At 39.4% G+C, this 23,279-nt stretch overlaps 1 protein-coding gene across 1 annotated transcript; it reads left to right on the top strand.

Annotated features, from left to right (window-relative positions):
• The first annotated feature begins 305 nt into the window (after positions 1-305).
• Positions 306-20,787, top strand: SAMD9L (sterile alpha motif domain containing 9 like). The gene is made up of 3 exons (XM_044246029.1): positions 306-501; positions 4,658-4,855; positions 15,726-20,787. The coding sequence occupies exon 3, from the start codon at positions 15,746-15,748 to the stop codon at positions 20,501-20,503; it is 4,758 nt and encodes a 1,585-aa protein (XP_044101964.1). The 5' UTR covers positions 306-501; positions 4,658-4,855; positions 15,726-15,745; the 3' UTR covers positions 20,504-20,787.
• The last annotated feature ends 2,492 nt before the right edge of the window (positions 20,788-23,279 follow it).

Below are 23,279 nucleotides of genomic sequence, written 5' to 3'. Positions count from 1 at the left end.
ATTTTGGAGGAGGAAAATTCATCTCATAACAGGCACTTAGACTACACAGAGTATAGTTCTCCCCTGTATTTATTTATTTTTTTTTCTGTTAAGTATTCTCCCACTGGGATTTCTTAACTTTTATGACTTAAAATTCTGTCTGGTGAACAGTTTCTAAACAATGTCTCAAATTTTTTGATAATTCTCAGTGATGTTAGCTTTTTGATATTTTACATCCTTCCAGATCCAAATAAACCATTCTTAACCAAACCGAAACTCCCTGCATTCCTACTTCCTCATTCTGTTTCTTTACTGCATATCTTACACACCCTCCAAGGAGGAGTCAGAGTATCCAGAGACCAGAGAACTCCACAACTGCTTAGTTTTTCAAAAGAGCCTTGTCATTTTGTCTCCTGGCCATCAGGAAAGGATTAAGAAAATGAAGGCTAAATCAGCTGCGATTTAACGAAGTTTAAATCAAGTTCCTGACATAAAAAGAAGGAAGTTTTCAGGAAAATCCTGGTAAGTTACTGCATTGTTAGACCTTTATATTTTCTGCCAGTGGGACAGCTATTTTTTTTTAAACTCCAGCTGTACTTTTTATATGAACACATGTGTTCCTAGATAAATGATTGTTTGTAAAGATATTGAAAGTAGTTAGAAATATCAGTGGATTAAATACATACTGACTTATTTAACTGAGGCTAACTCTGTAAATGCTCCTCTAAAAAGAAATGTACCGTTACTTGTACTCAGAGTGGTGAGCAGTCATTTCCAGGTTGTATATATTAGTGGGAAAGACAACAGAGAAAAATCAGGAATAGAAACATTAAAGGTTGTAAAGGAAGCTGTGGTCATGTGCAATTATACAAAATTCTGTCTTCCATTACTTAAGATGTTATTAGAAGTTTTAGTCAAAGATAAGACTCTCCAAAGTGTTATTTTGCCTTGTAAGAATTTCCTTCACATTCATTTTTTTTTTTACAGCAATCTGGTTAAAAACTGAAACGGAAACTTAACTTCAGGAAATGAAACTTAACTTGTTTGTGTGTGGTTTCGTTTCGTCAGACCTACAGAGGGGATGTGTGTGTAGCCCTCCCAGACTAGAATCAGGATTCTACAGCATCCTTCCCCAGGGGTCAGCTCCAAGAGTCCTATAGAACAGAACTCCTCAGGGCGCCTGGGTGGCTCAGTGGGTTAAGCTGCTGCCTTCGGCTCAGGTCATGATCTCAGGGTCCTGGGATCGAGGCCCGCATCGGGCTCTCTGCTCAGCGGGGAGCCTGCTTCCTCCTCTCTCTCTGCCTGCTTGTGGTCTCGCTCTGTCAAATAAATAAAATAAAATCTTAAAAAAAAAAAAAAAAAGAACAGAACTCCTCAGGGCATTGATACCTGGGAGGCCCCAAGGACCCTCCTGAGATGAGGCTGGGTGGGCACCAGTGCTTGAACCTAAGTGCTCTGATGATTTGGTGCTTCTTGTTCAATACTAAAGAGAGAAAACTGGAATAATTGTTAGAGAATGGCATTCTTTAGCTCCCTTACCAATAGTTAATGTTATTACTGATAGAATCTGTGTTTGTAATTGTTTCAAGCAGGAAGATGAGGGCCCGAGTTATGTCAAATCAATCTCAAAAGTTGTCCACACCAGTCATTTTGATCTTTACTTAGCTCTGACAATATGCATGCAGGTGCTCTTATAACTGATAGAGTATGAACTATTTAAAAAGTATTACTGAATATAATAGTTTCAAATTGTTATATGTGCACTACTGTTGTTGTAAGCCAAAGAGGGAGGTTGAGAAACTTTTGACATTACACTGGGTCCAAGGATAGTATTAGAGTTTAGTATATCATATTAAGACAAAGTATTGCTGATTTTGCCATTTAACAAAAGAAGGCTCCAAATTTGGGGAATAAATGTCTGTGAGCTTGTCTGAGAAGAATGTTTCTATTTCCCTGGTATCCATTGGCAGAATCTGAACAAAAAGAAGTGAGAGAAAGCTGCCATCTACTAGGTGGCATGAAATTCCCCCTTTCAACACCAAAAACACCACACAGTGAGTCACTGGCCATGTATAGAGGCCTGAAAGCTGTAAGAAAAAGGGATGCACTGCAGAGGGAAATTCCTGATGTGCTGCTTCATTTCTAGCATGTTAGGCCTTAAAAAATAAATAAATAAATAAATAAATAAAAAAAATAAACTTTAAAAAAAATTTAAAAGGGGCACCTGACTGGCTCAGTTGGAAGAGCATACAACTCTTGATCTCTGGGTTGTGACTTTGAGCCCTACATTGGGTGTAGAGCTCACTAAAAATTAAAACAAAAACAAAAACTGTAGAATGGTGGGCCTTATTGGAAATAATCACTGTCTAAAAGGAAAGACAGAATGTGGATTCTGTCCTCTCAGTCTTTAGGATATCCAGAGAGAGGGGAGGTGGTTAAAGTACTGAAAGAAGACTCTGGCTAAGAAAAGGTATTGCAGCAGGTCTGAACAGAGCATGTCTGTGGAAAGGGGTAAGACCCTCCCCCAAGAGACCAGCTCTCCGGAGAACTGGCAGCAAATGAGAACAGCAGAGGTACTGAGGCTCCATCGGACACGGAGGACCCACAAGAGAGGCCTAGCCCAGTGTGAAAAATGACCTTATTTGGGAACTGTGAGTGACACAGCAGAAATGATACAGGATGTTGTGAAGGTCTGCAGGAGACACATACTTATTAAGTATTCATTCCTTTTGACAAAATTTCCTTTCCCGGGGCGCCTGGATGGGTCAGTGGGTTAAAGCCTCTGCCTTTGGCTCAGGTCATGATCCCAGGGTCCTGGGATCAAGCCCCGCATTGGGCTCTCTGCTCAGCAGGGAGCCTGCTTCCTCCTCTCTCTCTGCTTGCCTCTCTGCCTACTTGTGATCTCTGTCTGTCAAATAAATAAATAAAATCTTTAAAAAAAAAATTCCTTTCCCTTCTTTGTGACCAGATGATTGAAGCTAGAGTTAGTTCTGGCCTAATGAGCAACACAGTAAACAAATATTCTTAGATTTCTGTCTGGGATTCAAGCCAAGTGAAACAGTTGCCTTAATGATCCAGTTGCCCTAGTGAAAGGAGCAAAGTCCTTCGGTCTTTGATGCACAGACATGGCTAACTCCAGAGTTTTCAAAAATTCCTTATTTTAAACTACCCTGAGAAAGTGTTATTCATTCAACAAATATTTGTTAAGTAGCTACTCTGTGCTAGGCACTGTAAACTAGTGAACAAAATGAACAAATGTACAAAATCCTTGTCCTCTTGTGGTATATAGAATGATGGGTGGGGACAGAAAAAGAAACAAGGTAAATGGGTAAGAGTATGTGGAATACTTTATTGTAATCAATCTTAATTATGTATATATAAAGGGAGGGAAAAGGAGAAAGAAAGAAACCAGAGGAGGGATCAGAAATACTGGAGATGGACTAAAGTTGCCTGCAGGCTGGCCAAGCATAAGAAGTGAGAAGATAGAGATGAAAGGCCCGAGGGAAGGGAGGGAAGGAGCCCCACAAGTATCCAGGGACCTCCCAGGGAGACAAAAGGAGCAGAAGGCCAGATGCAGTAACAGGTTCAGCCAGCAAGGAACAACAAGGTAGCTGGACCAGCTTTCGGAAGGAAAAGGAAAGTAAGATGTGGTATCAGAGGGGTAGCCAGGTGCCAGGTCATGTGAGGCCTGACAGTTCATAGTAAGGAGCAGGGCTTTCACTCTGAGTCAAATGGAAAGCCACTAGAGGGATTGAACAGAATATTGACATGTTATTTCCATTTGGACAGGCCCACTCTGGCTGCTCGTTTGCCTAAGTCCCCCACAGGATCAATAATAGCAAGAGGGAGACAAGTGAGGGAGCCACCCTTGTCATCCAGGAGAGGGGTGGGAGCTTGGACCGGCTGGTAGTGCTGGAGGTGGTGGTTGGTGGTCAGACGCGTTTTGAAGAGACCGCCCAACTACAGGATTTGCGCCACATTGAATGTGGAATGTGGGAAGAAAGAGAATGCCTGCAACATATTTTTGGATGTTTATCTAATTTATTGAAAGTATTTAAATATAGGAAGGGATTCCATCTTGGTGGAGGATGTTCTTTTCGTCATTCTTCTATATGTTTGAAATTCTTCACAATAAAAAGTTAAGGGGAGGGGCACCTGGGTGGCTCAGTGGGTTAGGCCTCTGCCTTCAACTTAGGTCATGATCTCAGGGTCCTGGGATCAAGCCCCACACTGGGCTCTCTGCTCAGCGGGGAGCCTGCTTCCCCCCCTCTCTCTGCCTGCCTCTCTGCTTACTTGTGATCTTTCTCTCTCTGTGTCAAATAAATAAATAAATAAAATCTTTAAAAAAAAAGTAAGGGGAAAATCTGTCTCATGAACACTTCCTAAGCGGGGCGCCTGGGTGGCTCAGTGGGTTGAGCCGCTGCCTTCGGCTCAGGTCATGATCTCAGGGTCCTGGGATCGAGTCCCGCATCGGGCTCTCTGCTTAGCAGGGAGCCTGCTTCCTCCTCTCTCTCTCTCTGCCTGCCTCTCTGCCTACTTGTGATCTCTCTCTGTCAAATAAATAAATAAAATCTTTAAAAAACAAAAAAAACCCCCAAAAAAACACTTCCTAAGCAACAATCCCATCAATTGCATTTTAATTTTCGGTGATATCATTGTTTTTCTTTTTACGTAACAGGTTCTTAACAAAAGACAAAACTGGAAAAGGACCAGATTGGTTCTGCCTGCATCTTTACTCCATACATAGCTGCTTTCCAGGACATGAATCTTGCAAATTTTCAAGAAAAGGCAACTATTCTAATAGCTTGACATCAAAAACTCATACAGACCAATTTCAGCCTGCTGATATAAAAAGGAAGTTCTCAGAAAACCCCTGGTAAGTTTCCAATCATTATAGATACCTGCTTCAAAAGCTTTAAAAGCTTGCTTTTAAAGATTTCTTTAAAAATGAATTCTAAAAACTAAAACAGAACTTCAAAAGTGAATGTATTTTCAAGTGCACATGAGCTACTTTTAATGAAACGATTCTAAAAGGAATGAGAAATCTTCTGTTTTCACATATATCTATCACTAGATGTTACTTGCACTGACTGTAGAATTCTTTAACTCACTGAGCCACCCAGGTGCCCCCTGACTGTAGAATTCTTTAAGAATGGGTGGCTCAGTCAGTTGGGCATTCAACTCTTGATTTCAGCTCAAGTCGTGATCTTTGGGGTCATGCAGTAGAGTCATGCTCTGTGCTCAGGAAGGAGTCTGTTTCTCTCATTCTCTCCCTCTGCCCCTCCCTCCCCTCTCAAATGAATACATAGATTAAAAAAAAAAACACACACAACCTTCCAGCAACTGTGGTGCCGAGTGTTTCTAGAGTTGGAACACACTAGAGGCTAGAAAGACGTAACCCAGACAACACTTCTTCTTGTCCCATGGTCTTACACAATGAAAACAGGTTGGCTGAGAGGAGGCACATTTGATCATGATATTGTTTTCCTGGCCCCTTCCCCTTTATTTACACTGTGTATCTTCTTGCCAACATAAATGTCCTTCGTGTTTAAAAAATATGCCAACACTCCAGGATATAAATCAAATCGAATAATGTTCATGAAAGGCTTTTGTAAGTCTCAGAACAGTGAAATACATTAAATTTTTATATAAATGTTAATGAATCATCACCCCAAACAAGTTTGAAGATACTGATTAGGCCACAGAGTTATACCAAAGCATTATTAAAAATTTTTTTGCCCAAATCATAGTAACCTTGAATTAAATACATAGCTCTAGCCAAATTTGGATCGTAGACTAAGATGAAAAATTCATGTGAAAGTGCTACCAAATATATAGTAACTTCGAACCATTATGCAGCTTCTTAGCTCCCATCATAGCAGTGAGCTGCTGAGAAATGTTTTGATGTTATAAAGGGTCTTCATCTTTGAACAATGGGAGAACCTGTGGGACAGAGATAAAAAGACAGATTTGGGGAGGACGAATGCCATTCCAATTTAAGAAGAGTGCTCCCATCTCCCTGTGGTTCCTAACAGAAGTCAAACAATAAAGGAGAAAATGAGAGGGATGCCATCTCCCTGGAGGTAGCATTAAGACAAGCCTTCCCACCATCCACATGTCACACACACACACACACACACACACACACATCTCTTAGCATCTAGTAGCTGATAAGCTGATAAGCAGGAAACCCTTCATGTGTTGCTTCTTGGAGAGTGCTGGAATCTAGTGGAATTGCTGTAATCACTAGCTAAATCAGAAGAGAGGGTGCCTGGGTGGCTCAGTTGGTTAAGCAACTGCCTTCGGCTCAGGTCATGATCCTGGAGTCCTGGGATTGAGTTCCACATTGGACTCCCTGCTCAGCAGGGAGTCTGCTTCTCCTGCTGACCTCTCTCCTCTCATGTGCTTTCTTTCTCTCATTCTCTCTCTCTCAAATAAATAAATAAAATCTTAAAAAATAATAAAATAAATCAGAAGAGAAAATCTATAGCTTTTCCTTAGAATATTTGGTGTAGCCAGGGGACAAGGTAAGAGAGGACTCTGACTAAGAAAAGATATTGCCACAGACCTGGATTGCCCCAGATCTGGACAGAGCAAGTCTGTGAAGAGTGATGTGTGGATCTCTTCTCCAGAGCAAGGGATGTGGACAGTCCATTCAGAGAACAGAAACTAAAATAGAATGTATGGACCTAGTAACAGAAGAAAAGTCACAAAGCAGGACCGTGGTAGATATGGTTTTAAGGTTTAACTTCCCAGTTGCAACAGAAAGTAGGGTTACCAGGGAAAGTGAAAATGCTGAGGAGGTATTGGAGATTTGATGAGAGAGAAGAATGTGTGAAATAGCCATTTCGGACAGTGAGAGAGTGAATACAGCAAGGAAATAGTATGGTAGCTCAGAGCATTAACAGTCCACTGGACCCAGTGGTCATGACTTTAAAGTGAAACCAGGATATAGAGGGTCATTGCCCAGCCATGGTCCTAACATTGGCAGAGTACAAGTGGAGGGAGGAGAAAGCACATGATTATAATGAATGGAAAAAAATATCAAGCTAGTTACCAGGAGACACAGGAGGAGATGCAAGGATGGGGAACAGGAGTGAGAAAGTAATAGAATCTAGAATTGGTGAGTTACAAGTCTTGGTGTTAAAGAAATATTAGACATTGAGGGACGCCTGGGTGGCTCAGTTGGTTAAGCAAGCTGCCTTTGGCTCGGGTCATGATCCCAGCATCCTGGGATCGAGTCCCGCATCGGGCTCCTTGCTCGGCAGGGAGCTTGCTTCTCCCTCTGCCTGTGCCTTTCACTCTGTCTGCCTGTGCTCGCTCTCTCCCCCTCTCTCTCTCTGACAAATAAGTAAATAAAATCTTAAAAAAAAAAAAAGAAATATTAGACATTGAGTACTAAATGTAGTGAGTCTATGGGCACCTAGATGGCTTGGTCAGTTAAGCATCTGACTCCTGATTTTGGTTCAGGTCATGATCTCAGGGTCATGAGATCCAGACCCATGTGGGGCTCCCCACTAGGCAGGGAATCTGCTAGAGATTCTCTCTCTCCCTCTCCCTCTGCTCCTCCTTGCTCCCTCTATATATCTCTCTCAAATTAATAAATAATATCTCTCTCAAAAAAATAAATAAAATTAAAAATAAAATAAAATAAATAAAGGTAGTGAGTCAAAGGAACAGCAGATCCTGGTGAGAGGGAGATACTTGAATCTGAGATGCTGGAAGGTTTATAGCCTTTGGTGATTCTATTTGTTTGAATGGGCTGCTGTAACCAAGTACCACAGGAAACTGTGTGGCTTAAACCACAGAAATGTATTGTCTCACAGCTCTGGAGGCTGGAAGTATTCAAGATCAAGATGTTGTGAGGTTGGTTCCTTCTGTGGGCTATGAAAGAGAATGAATTCCCTGACTCTCCTTTAGTTTCTGGTGGTTTGCTGGCAACCTCTGGCTTAGAGTTCACCCCAATCTCTGCCTTCTTCTGCATGTGGCATTCTCACTGTGTGTGTGTGTGTCTCTGTGGCTAAATTCCTCCTTCCTATAAAGATACCAGTCCTATTGAATTAGGGCCCACTCTAACAGCTTCATGTTAACATCGCAACTACCCTATGTCCAAAAAGGTCACATACCAAGGTACTGGGGCTAGGACTTTGTCATGACAACCTAAACTTGGCAGGAGGCGATCATTAAGCAAGAGAGTTTATTTGACATCAGCGAGTTGCAATTTGGGGTACACAGATTTTGGGTAGCCACCTAAATGATGTCCCACTAAGCGAAAGTCAGAGGTTTTTCAGGCATAAACAGAATGCCTATACACATTGCTTACAAAAAGAATTTTTGATTCGTGTTGGTGGCAGAAAACCATTCTTGGCTGAATATAATTGATTGCTAAGGCTATCACTAAGCAAAACCTCTTGCTAGCAAGTAGCAAATTCAACTGCTAAGACTGAGTCTTTAGAATATTTTCTATGGTTCTACCAGTGAGGACAAGCATAAGGCCATCTCCTCAATGGCCTCCTGGCTCCATCTTAATCCCCTTGACATAAGTGACCCTATTTCACCTATCACAAACACAGAAGTTTGTTGGGGGGGAGGGAGGAGTCACAATTCAACCCATAGCAGTTTGTGATAAGGTCAATGGTGTGACCATAACAGTGGAATGCCGGGAGGTCAAGGTCATTGGATGAGAGGCAGTCAAGATGGAGAAAGTCCAGTGTATTAAAGGAACATCTGGGTGTCTAGGGACCCACCAAAAATTGTGATGAGAATAGTGTCTGAGGAGTGCTTCTTCCCCTCAGCTGCTTACAGAAAGGGGGTCAAAATATATTAAAATATATAAAAAGCAAGTACTCAGCAAATTTTTAAGGTATGAAACATTTTAAGAATAAATTTAAAAATAATACAGTAGTCATTTTTTATTCAGCCTTTTCTCCAAAGTGACTTCAAAAAAGTCTTTCATTGGGAATATGCTTATTAATAACTGCTTATCCTATTGGCTCCATATAGTGCTTGTAAAGAGGTAAGACAGAATCTCTCCCTTCAGTCTTATCTGAGATGACACTTAGGGACTCTGCAGAGGAGACAGGAAAGATCAGGGAAGAGCCTCCAGGCTCCTGCATTCGAGGAGTCATCTCCTAGTCAGTAATTCCCTCTGCCCAGGAATTCTCTGTGGCAGGACCAGCACCTGGCTCTGGGGGCAGAGGCAGCGACAGCCCACTGCAGAACACCACCACACCCACCTCCTTGGATGCACTGGATAGGGCTTTGGAAATCCCACCAGTTAGACTATTCCTTTTTCCCTTCACTCTGTCCCCTAGACTTGCTCCCTCCATCTTCCTCCTACCCTACTCCAGAAGCTCTACTTTAACTTCACCTGCCCAGTGTCCCCACTTTCCTCCTGGTGACACTCCTCTCCTCCTCACAGATCCTACAGTCCTTTGCCCCTTGCTGCGTTTCACACAAAGCGTTATCACAGTTTGTCATGATAAGCTGTCTTGAATATATGTGTGTATGGTTCTTCCATTTTAAAATTTTCTCCACTGGACTATAAGTCCTCTGAAAGAACTTCACATCTCTTTTGGTCACCACCAGTTTCTTAAGCAATAAATATTGGTCAGTAAATATTGGTCGAGTGAATAAACAAATGATATTTATCTTTGGTTGCGATATGTATGCTAATTCTAAGACCTCTTCCATCTATACACTGTAAGTGAATGGAATTGATAATCCAAAATATGTGTATAACATTCATTGGCCTGTTGCTTATAGTTCTGCTAATTGGCTCAGGACTAGGTGTGTCCTGCAGAATGAAGCCATAGTGACTAAGAGGATTCAGGATACTAAGGCACTAAGAAAAGTTTTATGCAAGCAAGCAGAAGCTGCTGTGCCCAGCGGCAGCTGCCTATAGACAGGGTAAATCATTCTAAAGTGCTTATGGTATCCATACCATAAATGACCGGCATGAGTTTCTTCTCTGGCTGGTCACAAGGCTATAGGCTGGGGCTTCAGTTTAGCTCATCCTCCAGATATGACCTCAAGAAGACCCTCTGGAAAAGTTTCTGCAAGAAACCCCAAACATAGAAAGGTCAAATTTACAGTTTGGCTAGACTTTGTGACTTGTTATACAAAAACCTAGGATCTTCATATCTTTCATTTAAAACGATCTTTTTTTTTCTTGAACTAGGATCTTAAAATCTCGTTTAAAAAATTACAGATTTTTTAAATGTTTGTATTTTTTATAGTTTAATACTTCTGTTTTGTTTGATACTTAATGCTTTTAATCTATTTATCCTTATAATATTTTCACCTTCCTCTTTCCCCTTATTTAAACCATTCTATTGATCTCTTTCTAGTTCTGATTCACGAGGTTGGGGGTGGGTCCTGAGAATTTATGCTTTTACCATGCTTCCAAGTGGTGCTAATGCTGCTGATCTGGGGGCTGTATTTTGAGAACTGCTCTCAACCTCATCTGCACAAGAGAATGACACTGACAGATTTTGAAAAGTACTAAGGCTTGAACTCTGCACCCACTCCCTCAACCAACTAAATTATCAGAATGTGGAGTCCCAAGTGATTCTAATGCTCAGCCCGAGTTGAGAATCCCTGCTCGAGGGTGTTCCAGGATATTCAGTTCTGGAAATTCAGCAAAGTACATAACTGTGGGAGCTCCATTTAGTCTCATATCAATAATTTAGGTTGAAATTGTTTGTTTGTTTTTCATTTTAAATTGCAATATAATTTTAATTCCAGTGTAGATAACATACAACGTTATCTTAGTTTCAGGTGTTCAATATAGTAATTCAGCTATTCTGTGCATTACCCAGTGCTCATCATGATAAGTGTACTCTTAATCCCTGTCACCTGCTTCATACATCCGCCCACCCACCTCCCCTCTGGTAACCACCAGTTTGTTCTCTGTAGCTAAGAGTCTGTTTTTTTGGTTTATCTCTTTTTCCTTGTCCTTTTCTTTTGTTTCTTAAATTCCACATGTGAGCGAAATCAAATTGTATTTGTTTTTCTTCGATTTCTCTCACTTATCATTATATATTATACCCTCTAGATTTATCTGTGTTGTTGCAAATGGCAAGATCTCATTCTTTTTTATGACTGAGTAATATTCCATTGTGCGTACATACAACATCTTCTTTATCCATTTAACTATCTATGGACACTTGGGTTTGCTTCCATAATTTGGCTATTATAAATAATGTTGCAATAAACATAGAGCTGCATGTATCTTTACAAATTGGTGTTATCATATTCTTTGGGTAAATACCCAGTAGTGGAATTACTGAATCATATAGTAGTTCTAATTTTTAATTTTTTGAGGAACCTCTATACTATTTTCCAGAGTAGCTGTACCAGTTTGCATTCCCACCAGCATTGTAAGAGGGCTCCCCTTTTTCCACATCCTGACCTATTTCTTGGGTTGTTGATTTTAACCATTCTGACAGGGGTGAGGGGATATCTCATTGTGATTTTTGATTCATATTTCCTGATGATCAGTGATGTTGAACATCTTTTCATGTGTCTGTTGGCCATCTGGATGTCTTCTTTGGAGAAATGTCTATTTATGTCTTCTGCCCGTTTTTAACTGGATAGTTCATTTTTTCAGTGTTGAGCCCGAAGTTCTTTATATGTTTTGGATACTAACCTTTCATCAGATAGTCTTCTCCCATTCAGTAGTTTGTCTTTTAGTTCTTTTGATTGTTCCCTTCACTGTGTAGAAGATGAAGTCCCAATAGTTTATTTTGCTTTTTTCCCTTTGCCTCTCAAGACCTATCTAGAAAGAAGTTGTTACAGCCAGTGTCGAAGAGGTTACTGCCTGTGTTCTCCTCCAGGAGTTTGTGGTTTCAGGTCTCAGATTTAGGTTTTTAATGCATTTTGAATTTATTTTTGTTCACTGTACGAAAGTGGTCCAATTTCGTTCCTTTGCATGTGACTGTCCAGTTTTCCCAACACCATTTGTTTAAGAGACTTTTTTCCACTGAATATTCTTTCTGCTTTTTTGAAGATTAATTGACCATGTAGTTGTGGGTTCATTTCTGGGTTTTCCATTCTGTTCCACTGATCTACATGTTTATTTTTGTGCCATTGCCATTACTTTTTTGATCACTTTAGCTTTGTAATATAACTTGAAGTACAGAATTATGGTGCCTCAGGCTTTGCTTTTCTTTTCAAGGTTGCTTTGACTGTTTAGGATCTTTTGTGGTTACATACAAATTTTAGGATTATTCTTTCTAGTTCTGTGAAAAATGCTATTGGTAAGGATATTTAGGGATTGCATTAAATGTGTAAATTTCTTTTGGTATTATAGACATTTTAATAATCTTTGTTTTTCCAATCCATGAGTGTGGAATGTCTTTCCATTTCTTTGTATCACCTTCAATTTCTTTCATCAGTATTTTATACTTTTCAAAGTACAAGGTTTTCACCTCTTTGGTTAGGTTTATTCCTAGGTATCTTATTGTTTTTGGAGTAAATGGGATTGATTCCTTAATTTCTCTTTCTGCTGCTTCATTATTGCTGTATTGAAATGTAACAGGTTTCTGTTTAATCTTGTATCCAGCAACTCTACTGACTTTCCACTTTATCAGTTCTAACAGTTTTTGGTTTTGTTTTTGTGGAGTCCTTCAGTTTTCTTTCTTTCTTTTTTTTTTTTAAAGATTTTATTTATTTATTTATTTATTTGACAGAGAGAGAGAGAGATCACAAGTAGGCAGAGAGGCTGGCAGACAGAGAGGGGGGAGCAAGCTGAGCAGAGAGCCCGATGCAGGGCTTGATCCCAGGAACCTGAGATCATGACCTGAGCTGAAGGCAGAGGCTTAACCCACTGAGCTACCCAGGTGCCCTCAGGTTTTCTGTATAGACTATCATGTCATCTGCAAATAGTGAAAGTCTTACTTTTTTCTTACTGATTTGAGTCCCTTTTATTTCTTTGTGTTTGATTGCTGTGGATAGGACTTCCAGTACTATGTTAAAAAACAGTGGGGAGAGTGGACTTCCCTGTCTTGGTCCTGACCATGGAGGAAAACTCTCAGTTTTCCCATTGAGGATGATATTAGTTGTGGTTTTTTCATATATGGTCTTTCTTATGTTGAGGTATGTTCCCTCAAAACCTACTTTGTTGAGAGGTTTTCTTTTTTTTAATCATGAATAGATGTTGTACTTTTTCAAGTGCTTTTTTTCTTTTTTTTGCATCCATTGAAATGATCATATGGTTCTTATCCATTCTTTTCTTTTGTTGGGGAGGCGGGAAAAGTGGAGGGGCACAGGGAGAGAGAGAGAGAATCTTAAGCAGGCTCCGTGCCCAGCTCAGAGCCCTATGCAGCACTGGATATCACAACCCTGATATCATGACCTGAGCCAAATCAAGAAAAAGACACTTAACCAACTGAGCCAGACAGGTACCCCAGGTATCCATTCTTCTACTAAGGTGATGTATCATGCTGACTAATTTTGCAAATACCAAACCACCTTGTAATGCAGGAATAAATCTCACTTGATCATGGCAAATGGTTTGGGTTCTTTTTATTTGCTTTTTGGTAAGTCTGGCTAGAGGTTTGTTTTATTTATTAATTTTTTTCAAAGAACCAGCTCCTGGTTTCATTATTCTGTTCTATTGTGTTTTTAGTTTCTGTAGCATTTATTTCTGCTCTAATCTTTATTATGTCCTTCCTTCTGGTAGCTTTAGGCTTTGTTTGTTGTTCTTTTTCTAACTTCTTAGGTATAAGGTTAGGTTGTTTCTTTTTTTTTTTCTATGTCAAGAAATTTATTACTGAATATTCAGAGCTTGCTCCGTGCAACCAAAAATCATTTGCTTCCAAATGTCAGTAGTGTCAAGGATGACAAAAATGTGTCATATGATTTATCTCAAGGTTTATCTCTAGGTTGTTTCTTTGATTTTTTCTTGCTTTTGGAAATAAGCCTGTATTGTCATATATTTCCCTCTTAGGACCACTTTTGCTGCATCTCAAAGGTTTTAGACTATTGTGTTTTCATTTTCATTTGTTCCCATGTTTGCTTAACCTCTATATGTTTGTTTGTTTAACCTCTATGTATTTGTGATCTTTCCAATTTTTTTTTGTGATTGACTTCTAGCTTCATAGTGCTGTGATCAGAAAAGTTGCATGGAATGATTTCAATCTTTTTGTATATGTTGAAGTCTGTTTTGTGACCTAATATGTGATCTCTTCCAGAGAAAGTAATGTGTGAACTTGAAAAATGTGTATTCTGCTGTTTTTGGTTGATTCCTACAGTATTTAGGATGATTTGATAATTATCCAGTTGTGTACATGGGATGTGACAAAACTAGGGTGCTCCTACTCTGCTGCCATCTTCCTCTTCTTTCTCATTATAGTTTTGATTTGCATTTCCCTGATGATGATGAGCATCTTTTCATGTGTCTGTTGGCCATCTGTATGTGTACTTTGGAGAAATGTCCATTCATGTCTTCTGCCCATTTTTAATCAGATTATTTGTTTTGTTTTGTTTTGGTTTGGTTTGGTTTGGTTTTGGTTTGGTTTTGGTTTTGAGTTCTTTTATATTTTGTATATAAACCCTTTATCAGATATGTCATTTGCAAATATCTTCTCCTGTTCAACAGGTTATCTTTTCATTTTGTTGATTGTTTCTTTTACTGTGCAGAAGCTTTTTATTTTATTGTTATTTTTAAAGGATTTTATTTGTTTATTTGATAGAGAGAGAAATCACAAGTAGGTAGAGAGGCAGACAGAGAGACAGGTGGAAACAGGCTCCCCTCTGAGCAGAGAGCCCGATGTAGGGCTCGATCCCAGGACCCTGGGATCATGGCCTGAGCCAAAGGCAGAAGCTTAACCCACTGAGCCACCCAGGCACCCCCTGAAGCTTTTTAACTTGATGGAGTCCCAGTAGTTTATTTTTGCTTTTGTTTCACTTGCCTCAACAAACATATCTAGAAAAATGTTGCTACATAGGCTGAATTTGTTTTAACAAAGTTAAAAATTCATACTATTTTCCTTATCTAATTTCAGTCAGGCCAGGCCAGTTTGAAGTACAGCTAATTCTTTTGGTACCTCTGAGAGTCACAAGAATTAGCCAACCAAATTGATTATCTTGACATTTTGCTGCCTCATCTCTTTCCACGTTGGTGCCCTAACAGTTTGAGTTCCAAAAGAGAGTGGGTAATGAGTTAACTGGTTGCTTCATCACTGTGTAAAAAAGATGGTCATCTTCCTAGTCAAGAAAGGAGGCTCCTGTTCCCCAACCCACCTCTACTTATCCAGTTTTTAAAAAAAATTTTTTATTTAATTAATCTCTACACTTAATCTGGCACTCAAACTCAAAACTCTGAGATCAAGAGTTACACACTCTACTGACTGAGCTAGGCACCTCCCACTTATCCAGTTTTATATTTTAAAGTTCATTTTCAATATTCAGCTATGGGAACCAACGCCTATGTTACTTAAGATTCTGGGTTTATTATAAAAACCCAACTTTCACAAAGTTAAGCCTAAATAGGAAAATTACTATATGAATAAAGGCACATGTCACCCTAGTTAGAAGCTACTGCTTCACAATTATAATCATCTTAGAAATAAGGGCACTAATTGGGACTATAAAACATTAAAAATAAGTATCAAGTAGTTTCAAAAGTCACCTTGAACAATGTTTTGTATATGTTGTTTATATAAAATTACATACGTAATTCACTGCGTGATTTCCATGATAAACTATAATACTAAAATACTTATTCTATTACTTTTCCCAAGGAAGAAAATTGCAAATTGAAATGAGTGAACAAGTAAATCTACCTGAAATTATAAACGACTGGACCAAAGAGCATGTGAAACAATGGGTAACCAAAGACCTTAAGATTGATGAAAAATATGGGCAGATTCTGCTCACTGAAGAAATAACTGGATTAGTCCTGCAGGAATTAACTGAGAATGACCTTAGAGAAATGGGGCTACCACGGGGTCCAGCACTTTTGATAAAACGTACATATGACAAATTGACTAAGAGTTCCTCTCAAAGTAACAATCAAGATTCTGGACAATTAGATCATACAAAACTCTTCAAAAAAGAACACCCAAAAAAGCCACAAAAGATGAAAAAGGAAGAGGAAAAATCAGTGTTATCCAATACTGATCATGAGCTCAGAGAGACCAGAGATACCAAAGAACAAGAATCGATTCTTATGAAAGAAGATTCTTTAAGTGAAGGAGTGACCACTGAAGACCGAAGTGAGGATAAGCTACAAACTATATACTTGACTTGTATGCCATATCCTTTTGATCAGTTCCATAACAGCCAACGTTACATAGAACATGGAATTCTACAACCTGAAACTGGCCCACTCAATCTCATAGACCCAATACATGAGTTCAAAGCCCTTACAAATACAGAAGCAGCCACAGAGAAGGACATTAAGATGAAATTTAGCAATGAAGTCTTTCGATTTGCATCAGCTTGTATGAATTCACGCACCAACGGCACTATCCATTTTGGAGTCAAGAACACACCGCACGGACAAATTGTTGGTGTGAAAGTCACTGATAAGGATGCCTTCATTGACCACTTTAATATAATGATCAGACAATACTTTGAAGGAAATGAGGTCAATGAAGCCAAGAAGTGCATTCGAGAGCCAAGGTTTGTGGAAGTCCTACTGCAGAACAATACACCATCAGACAGATTTGTCATTGAAGTAGATGTTATTCCAAAACATTCTGTATGTGAAGAAAAATATTTCTTAATTAGGATGCAAAACTGTAAAAATGAAACATGGAAACCAAACCAAGATCTTTCACTGTTTGTGAGAGACGGTCCCAGCTCTAAGGATATCCTGGCCAATGTCAAGCAACGAGAAAGAGTTTACAAAGAATTTTTACAAAATTTGAAGTCAGTGATAGCATCTAGAAAAGAGGCTGAAGAAGAATATGAGGCGAAAGCAAATAAGAAAGAGAGTGAAGGACAAAAGCTGGTTAAACTCCTCATAGGCAACCGAGACTCACTGGACAATTCATACTACAGCTGGTACATTCTTGTAACAAATAAATGCCATCCAAATGAAACAAAGAACTTAGATTTTCTAAAGGAAATGAAATTGTTTGCTGTGCTGGAGTTTGACCCTGAATCTTTGAGCAAGGGTGTGGTCAAAGCTTACAAAAAAGGCCGAGTAGCAAATCTTCACTTTCCAAATCAGTTTGAAGAAAAGACAAGTAACATAAGAGAGAAAATTTCCAGTTTGAATCTTTATGATCAGCCGAGCTGGATCTTCTGCAATGGCAGGTCAGACTTGAAAAATGAAAGCTATAAGCCTCTAGAACCACATTTATGGTTCAGAGAAAGAGCTTCTGAAGTCAGAAAGCTGATTTTATTTCTCACAGATGAAAATATAATGGCAAGGGGGAAATTTTTGGTAGTGTTTCTATTATTCTCTCCAGTGGAAAGCCCAGGAGATCCCCTCATTGAAACTTTCTGGGCTTTCTACCAAGCTCTCAAAGGAATGGAAAATATATTGTGTATCTGTGTGAACTCACAGATTTATCAACGATGGAAAGATCTGCTACAAACAAGACTGACAACAGCAGAAGAATTAACAAACCACAGTATTTCCACTTTAAATTTAGAAATCATAAACAGTACTATCCTTAAACTAAAACCAGTGACTCAGTCATCAAGAAGATTTTTGCCCTCCCATGGATTTTCTTCAATTATCTTAGAAAAAAAGGAAGAGGATGTCTTGACTGCACTGGAAATCCTCTGTGAAAATGAGTGTAAAGACACAGACATAGAGAAAGATAAATCTAAATTCCAAGAATTTAAGACATCAAAAGAAGAACACTTTTATCGAGGTGGCAAAGTATCCTGGTGGAACTTCTATTTTTCTTCTCAAAACTATTCTTCAACTTTTGTCAAAAGGGATAGTTACGAAAAGCTTAAAGATCTGATACAATGCTGGGCAGACTCTCCTAAACCAGTATTTGCAAAACTTATCAATCTTTATCACCACCCAGGCTGTGGAGGTACTACCTTGGCCATGAATATTCTCTGGGACCTAAAGAAAAACTTTAGATGTGCTGTGTTAAAAAACAAAACAACTGATTTTGGAGAAATTGTAGAACAAGTGACCAAACTGATTACCTATAAGGCAACCAGCCATGAAGATTACTTTCCTGTACTCCTCCTTGTGGATGATTTTGAAGACCAGGAAAATGTGTATGTCCTGCAGAATGCCATCGATTCCATTTTAGCAGACAAGGGTTTGAGATATGAAAAAACACTGGTAATTATCTTAAACTGCATGAGATCCCAGAATCCTGATGAAACTGCGAAATTAGCAGACAGTGTTGCCCTAACCTACCAACTTTCTCCTAAGGAACAAAGAGCTTTTGAGGCCAAACTGGAAGAAATTGAAAAGGAACACAAAAACTGTGAAAACTTTTATTCCTTCATGATCTTGAAAAAAAGTTTTAATGAAATGTATATAGAAAAGGTAGTCCGGAATATCCTAAAAGGACAGAATGTGGACAGCAAGGAAGGACAACTCATTTCTTTCCTGGCTCTACTCAACTCTTATGTTACTGATTCTACAATCTCAGTATCACAGTGTGAAATATTTTTGGGAATCAGACACACTAATACCCCCTGGGAACCTGAAAGCCTAGAGGACAAGATGGGAGCTTATTCTACACTTCTAATAAACACAGAAGTTGCAGATTTTGGGAGATACACAGGGGTGCGCATCATCCATCCTTTGATTGCCATCTCCTGTCTGAAAGAACTGGAAAAAAGCTATAACTTGAATACATGTCAAATTGCACTAAAGATCTTAAAGCAGGATTTATTCTATACTTGTGGAATAGGAAGAGAAAAATTTCAACATGACGTGCAAACTCTACTGCTAACAAGACAGCGCAAGGAGTACGGAGATGAAACAGACACTTTGTTTGCCCCATTAATAGAAGCTTTAGAGAATGAAGAAATCGAAAAGGTCTTGGTGGCTGGGACTGTTCGATTCCCACAAAATGCGTTCATTTGTCAGGCCTTAGCGAGATATTTCTACATTAAAGAGAAGAATTTTAGCATTGCTCTGGATTGGGCAAACCAGGCCAAAAAGGGAGCACCTAAAAATTCCTATATCTCAGATACCCTTGGTCAAGTCTACAAAAGTCGAATCAGGTGGTGGTTGGATGAAAAGAAAAACGCCAAGGATATTACAGTTAATGATCTAATATTTCTCCTGGAAGCCGCTGAAAATGCCTCAAAAGCTTTTAAAAAATCCCAAGAACAAGCTGAGAGGAAAGCCTGTGAAACGGAGGCCTGGACACGACAGAAATTACAAAGAAAATATGACACATACAACACAGCCGGTTTTGTCGGTGAAATAGAAGTTGGTCTTTACGCTATTCAGATTCTCCAGCTCACACCTTGTTTCCTCAGAGAAAATGGATTATCTAAAACAGCTATGGTAGACTTTTTATCAGGAAAGGGGATGACTCCCACAAATCCAAAATGTGAATATTATTTGGCTCTTAGCAAGTTCACATCCTACTTAGAAAATTTACAATCAGATTTGAAAAGGTGCTTTGACTTTCTTGCAGATTATAGTGTTCTTTTGAAAATGAGGAACGCCCAAAAAGAAACAGGAGAAATTTCATTAAACAAGAAAATCACTCGTTCTTTCAGGAAATATGGGGAACTTTTCTGCTGTTTGGATTTGGGTTTGCTACAAGACAAGGAGAATCAGTTATACCAAGAGGAGACTTGCAGGAAAGGTCTAGAAGCTTTGAGAGCAGATAGGTTTTCTGGACTCCTGGAATATCTTCATCCAAATCGCAGAGATGCTGCAACCAACATGGAAAGTATAGTGAACAAATATTCTTCCCTACTGCATCAAAACCCAAATAAGCAGCTGAAAAAGGAGAAACTAAATTTCATTTTAGCCAACATTATTCTTAATTGCCTAAAACCCCACTCCAAGTTCATCCAACCACTTAGTATACTGAAAAAACAGCTCCGAGAAGTGTTGCAATCCATAGGACCAAGTCATCAATATCCAGACCCTTTTTTTTTGGCCTGCCTTCTGTTCTGGCCAGAAAGTCAAGAACTAGATGAAGATTCCAAACTCATGGAAAAGTATGTTTCTTCCTTAAACAGAACCTTCAAGAGGCAATACAGGAGCATGTGCAGGTCCAAGCAGGCAAGCACTCTGTTTTATCTGGGAAAGAAAAAGGGGCTCCACAGTCTTGTTTGTAAGGCTGAGATAGAGCAATACTTCAATAAAGCACAAAATGTAAATTCCCTCTCGCCAAGTGGAGACCCATGGAAAAAAAAAGAAGTCAAAGACCTTCTGTGTCGTCTAACTGGTCAAGCTGAAGGCAAGCAGATCTCTATAGAGTACGGAACAGAGAACAAAATTAGAATACCAGTGATACCTGTTTATTCGGGTCCACTCAGAAATGGTGGGAATATAGAAAGAGTGTCCTTCTACCTGGGATTTTCCATTGAAGGCCCCCAAGCATATGACATAGAAATAATTTAAGAAGCTACATTAACTCAAATATTTTATTCATAATCTATGATTTTCTTCCCTCTCTCTATTCTTATGGCATTTTGATAACATTGGTTTACCTGTAAATCACAGATTCTGCTTTTGTGAACTATAAGGTTTTTGATGGCATGACATGTGTCTACACACAGAGTTTGGCACACAGTAGAGTTGATTGTTCAATGTTTTAAAATGCATTTTCAGACTAACATATTCAGCTGGTATCCACTGGTCATATCATAACTGGTTGTAGATCAATAAAATCTGTTTTAATTCTATCACCCTCTTGAATATTCTGAATTGTGAATTGTTTTATTCAATGGGAAAGTAGAGATTTAAATAAGATGATTATGGAAGGAAATCTCCTCCTCAGTTTTTGGAAATCAAACCAAGGCAGCCACACCAGTGTTCCACTTACCTCATCTTGGTATCAATAAAAATGCATGGGAAGTAAATATTTCATTCTCTTCCTCCATCCACCCCTCCCTCTATACATATACATACACAATTCCTGGACTCCTTGCCCTTCTCCCAACTTCTTGCTTCAGGGAGGGGGAAGAGAAGAGAAAACAAAGTAGTCACAAGCTTGGACTCCCTCTGTCCTCTTCCTCCCATTTACAGATAAAACTCTCTTTGGCCACTCTTGCTTCCTGTCAACATGGTCTTATCTTCACCTGTTCTTTAGAGCCCATCCCTCCTGTCTTCTGTTTTACACTGCCATCTTTTCCTTTTTTATTTCTCAACCTGTGCTATGTGCTGTTCTCTCTGTCAAATATTCCCTTATTTTCATCCAACACTTTCCATATGATTCTTCTGCTTTGTCCATCATAACTCAGTTTGAATCAGCTCCACCAGAAAATTTTCCCTGGCCCTTATAACCTATGCCTGACTTCTAAGATAACTTCCTCATGGCAGTATGCATTCCCAACTTTCCAACGCCAGGACTGCCATCCCAGAACCTTGCCCCTAGACTTAAACCAGCCAGAAGGGCATCAAACAGTGTTCCAGAGCTTGGATTTTAAGAGCTATCCATTGCTTATAAAGCAAAACACATGCCAATGTAGATTAAGTCAAATACTTAACAAATAGATGTTTATTTATCTACTTCTTCATATCTCCTTATAAGTAACTTAGGTATTTCAGGTTTCAAACCCAATTCCTCTTGTCATCAAGATGCCTATTCCCTATCAGTGTTCTTCTCACCAGTATTTCTATGACTTTCTGGGGAATGCTCATATGGCCCACGAACATGTCCCATTGCTAGAAGCCGTATCTGCTGCTGCCCTTGCTCCAAACTGCAGCCTCCCTTTACCATGGCCCACCTGTCCATCTGGTAGCAGCCTGTCCCCCATGGCCGCAGCCCCCTGGACACAGGCCCAGCCCTTAAACCTTCCCAACTCAGCTAAGACTGGGCTACAGCATTTAGCAAGACTAAACTAACAGTTTGACATAAAAGAAAAAAGTTAAAATAGAAGGGGGAAAATTGTTAGATATCCCTGTTATTCGTAACTATCCTCCTAGTTCACAGACCCAGCTCCTCTACGAGACTTTTTAGGGGCCTTCTCTCTTTTCAGTCCTCTTTCAACAGCTATATCATAGGATGGCTCTTGCTCAGCTCTTCCACATGAGACAACCCCTAAACATGAATCATTGACTTGGAGATTAGGATGCCAACCATCTGAGTCTCCAAAAAGAATTGTGTTTTTTCTGAAAAGAACTATAATATGCAGAGATGTCACCCACCCACAAAGAGGACAGAGTTTTACATGATTATATAGAGCAGTTCAGCTCTCTATTTTAGAACAGATTCTTTGCTTTTACCATTCTAGAATCAAAGAGCCCATTAAAATGTGTTTTTCTTCCCCAGAATAAATGCCTAGTCTTCCTTCAAAGGTGAACTTGTGTTCTACCTATAGAAAATTATGAAAATTTTTAGTATCCTGGCATAAAAACAGACACATAGATCAATGAAACAGATTAGAGATCCCAGAAATAGACCCTCAACTCTATGGTCAACTAATCTTTGACAAAGCAGGAAAGAATGTCCAGTGGAAAAAAGACAGTCTCTTCAACAAATGGTATGGGGAGGGGCACCTAGGTGGCTCAGTGGATTAAGCCTCTGCCTTCGGCTCAGGTCATGATCTCAGGTCCTGAATCGAGCCCTGTATCAGGCTCTCCACTCAGCAGGAAGCCTGCTTCCCCCCAACCCCGCCCCATCTCTGCCTGTCTCTTTCCTACTTGTGATCTCTGTCTGTCAAATAAATAAATAAAACCTTAAAAAAATGGTATGGGGAAATTGGACAGCCACATGCAGAATAATGGAACTGGACCATAGCCTTACACCACACACAAAAATAGACTCAAAACAGATGAAAGACCTCAATGGGAGACAGGAACCCATCAAAATCCTTGAGGAGAACACAGGCAGCAACCTCTTTGACCTCAGCCACAGCAACTTCTTTCTAGAAACATTGCCAAAGGCAATTTTGGCAACATTGCCAAAAGCAAGGACAAAAATGAACTATTGGAACTTTATCAAGATAAAAAACCTTTGCACAGCAAAGGAAACAGTTAACAACACCAAAAGATAAACGACAGAATGGGAGAAGATACTTGCAAATGACATAACAGATAAAGGGCTAATACCCAAAATCTAAAAAGAATTTATCAAACTCAACACCCAAAGAACAAATAATCCAGTCAAGAAATGGGCAGAAGACATGAACAGAGATTTCTGCAAAGAAGACATCCAGATGGCCAACAGACACAT

The sequence above is a fragment of the Neovison vison genome, chromosome 4 (genome assembly GCF_020171115.1).
Source record: "Neovison vison isolate M4711 chromosome 4, ASM_NN_V1, whole genome shotgun sequence".
Lineage (NCBI taxonomy): Eukaryota > Metazoa > Chordata > Mammalia > Carnivora > Mustelidae > Neogale > Neogale vison.
The sequence above is the reverse complement of the archived record's forward strand: the minus strand, read 5'-3'. Positions and strand labels throughout refer to the sequence as shown.